This window comes from Fukomys damarensis, unplaced genomic scaffold, assembly GCF_012274545.1.
Source record: "Fukomys damarensis isolate Sample0158 unplaced genomic scaffold, DMR_v1.0_HiC HiC_scaffold_27, whole genome shotgun sequence".
NCBI lineage: Eukaryota > Metazoa > Chordata > Mammalia > Rodentia > Bathyergidae > Fukomys > Fukomys damarensis.
Window position 1 is genome coordinate 22,997,145 of NW_022900939.1, and position 470 is coordinate 22,997,614.

General features: G+C 66.8%; 1 protein-coding gene across 4 annotated transcripts in view; it reads right to left on the minus strand.

Annotated features, from left to right (window-relative positions):
• The window catches only part of Ovol1 (ovo like transcriptional repressor 1), a 17,798-nt gene that overhangs the window by 10,532 nt on the left and 6,796 nt on the right, over positions 1-470 (minus strand). For 3 of the 4 annotated variants that reach the window (XM_010635960.3, XM_010635961.3, XM_010635962.3), the window contains exon 3: positions 45-278. In XM_010635960.3, coding sequence (XP_010634262.1) covers positions 45-144 — 100 coding nt within the window. In that variant the 5' untranslated portion in view covers positions 145-278. The remainder of the gene's footprint in view (positions 1-44; positions 279-470) is intronic. The other variant, XM_010635959.3, reaches the window with a different exon arrangement.

Below are 470 nucleotides of genomic sequence, written 5' to 3' on the forward strand. Positions count from 1 at the left end.
TACCTGCGCCCCTCCCTCGCCGCCGCAGGCGCCCGGAGCCTCACCTGGCACGTAGATCTCGCCGCGCTCCTCGTCCGGGAGCTCGCTCCAGTTCCTCTTGCACGTGGAGACGCACGGCTTCTTCACCAGGAACGCGCGGGGCATTTTCGAACTCTGTTGGCCCGGCGCGGTCCTCTTCCGTAACTACAGCCGAGTTTGTCGCCCCTTTCTCGGGCTGGGCTGGAGGCTCGAGAGAGGGGACAGTTCGAGGAAGGAGTTGCTGAGGCGACCCCCACGTTCTGCGGAAAGACGGTGCTGTGAAGGCGCGCTCGCGTTCCAACTCCGCCCTCGCAACCAGGTGCACCGGGCGGCTGGGAAGCGGCAGGTAAGCGTCCCCCGGCTCGACTGGCGTCCCCGCGGCCGCTCGCGAAGTCTTAAAGTGCGAGCCGGACGGACGGGTTCACGCTTTATTGGCTCGCGGCGGTATGTGT